This window comes from Arachis ipaensis, chromosome B06, assembly GCF_000816755.2.
Source record: "Arachis ipaensis cultivar K30076 chromosome B06, Araip1.1, whole genome shotgun sequence".
Classification (NCBI taxonomy): Eukaryota; Viridiplantae; Streptophyta; class Magnoliopsida; order Fabales; family Fabaceae; genus Arachis; species Arachis ipaensis.
In genome coordinates, this window is record NC_029790.2 from 133,759,244 (window position 1) to 133,759,611 (window position 368).

The 368-nt window shown below is 42.4% G+C and overlaps 1 protein-coding gene across 1 annotated transcript in view; it reads left to right on the forward strand.

Annotated features, from left to right (window-relative positions):
- The window catches only part of LOC107605546 (far upstream element-binding protein 2), a gene marked incomplete in the record, with an annotated part of 6,215 nt that continues 5,979 nt past the window's right edge, over positions 133–368 (forward strand). Inside the window, 1 exon segment of the mRNA XM_016307453.2 lies at positions 133–368. Within this exon segment, the coding sequence (XP_016162939.1) occupies positions 249–368 (120 nt within the window).

Below are 368 nucleotides of genomic sequence, written 5' to 3' on the forward strand. Positions count from 1 at the left end.
AATATTCTTACACTTGAATAATTAGCATTTACCAACAGCGCAAAATCTATATCATTGAAAATTCGGAAAAAAAATAATAATGGAATAATTAATTATATTATCTAATTATTTTTCCAACATATATAAGGGAACCCAGTCACGTCACGCATCAGCTGCAGCTAAATCTCGAGTAGCACCACAAGAGCTGCTTCGATATTTCGAGTCTCTAGGGTTTCTCTTTCTTCTTCTTCTTCTTCCTCTTTTCTCTAATGGCGGAAGAATCGCAGTACGAAACCACAACCACTCCTCCTTCGTTGAAACGCAAGTACGACGACCAACCACCGCCGTCCTCGGGCCGCGTCACCGGATTCTCCGATGGCCCGCCTCCG